Consider the following 663-nt stretch of genomic DNA (forward strand, 5'->3'; position numbering starts at 1 on the left):
GCTAAGTCTAATCAGACTTTACGTTGCAACGTCAGAGTATAACTACAATTGTTTAGCTAGTCTAATCAGACTTTACGTTGCAACGTCAGAGTATAACTACAATTGTCTAGCTAGTCTAATCAGACTTTACGTTGCAACGTCAGAGTAAGTTAAGACATAGAAAGTATTCAAAGTACGAAGTATTAGAAGGAAAATCATTTCTTATTTTACCATCTTAAACTTAAGGTAATGTCATATAACACTTTTTCAGATACTTACGAATTTCATGCTTGATTTGAAAGTGCTTTCCTGATACCTTTACGAAACGGCTAGGGAGAGTGACATTTCTGGGTAACTCCTCCATATTTATAGTCTGCTCGAAAACGTAACTGATACTAAGCTCTGCCATGTCATCTCCGCACGTGACCTTTTGCGACTTCTTGTCACTAGCTAGGTGCGGTTTTGCGTCCTTGATAACTGGCCAATAAAAGACCAGAGGCGGAGTTTTTAAATTTGATAACCACTTTGATGCTTAGCCGGCCTTGAGGTGTAATCGACTTTGCAAAAATTATATATTTTTTGTTTTTCCTTTTCTGAAATATTACATTATTCTCTCTTCTGACAATGATGACTAGTAACGTGTTAGAAAAGATCGCTAAAATTAAGTTTGATTTTGTTATTTCT

General features: G+C 35.7%; 1 protein-coding gene across 1 annotated transcript in view; it reads right to left on the reverse strand.

The window, feature by feature from the left end:
- Positions 1-328, reverse strand: part of LOC106464734 (adult-specific rigid cuticular protein 11.9-like) — a 2,452-nt gene extending 2,124 nt beyond the window's left edge. The window contains exon 1 of the mRNA XM_013924889.2: positions 259-328. Coding sequence (XP_013780343.2) covers positions 259-267 — 9 coding nt within the window. The 5' untranslated portion in view covers positions 268-328. The remainder of the gene's footprint in view (positions 1-258) is intronic.
- Positions 329-663: the final 335 nt, after the last annotated feature.

Source organism: Limulus polyphemus, unplaced genomic scaffold, assembly GCF_000517525.1.
Source record: "Limulus polyphemus unplaced genomic scaffold, Limulus_polyphemus-2.1.2 Scaffold1730, whole genome shotgun sequence".
In the NCBI taxonomy this organism is placed as follows: Eukaryota; Metazoa; Arthropoda; class Merostomata; order Xiphosura; family Limulidae; genus Limulus; species Limulus polyphemus.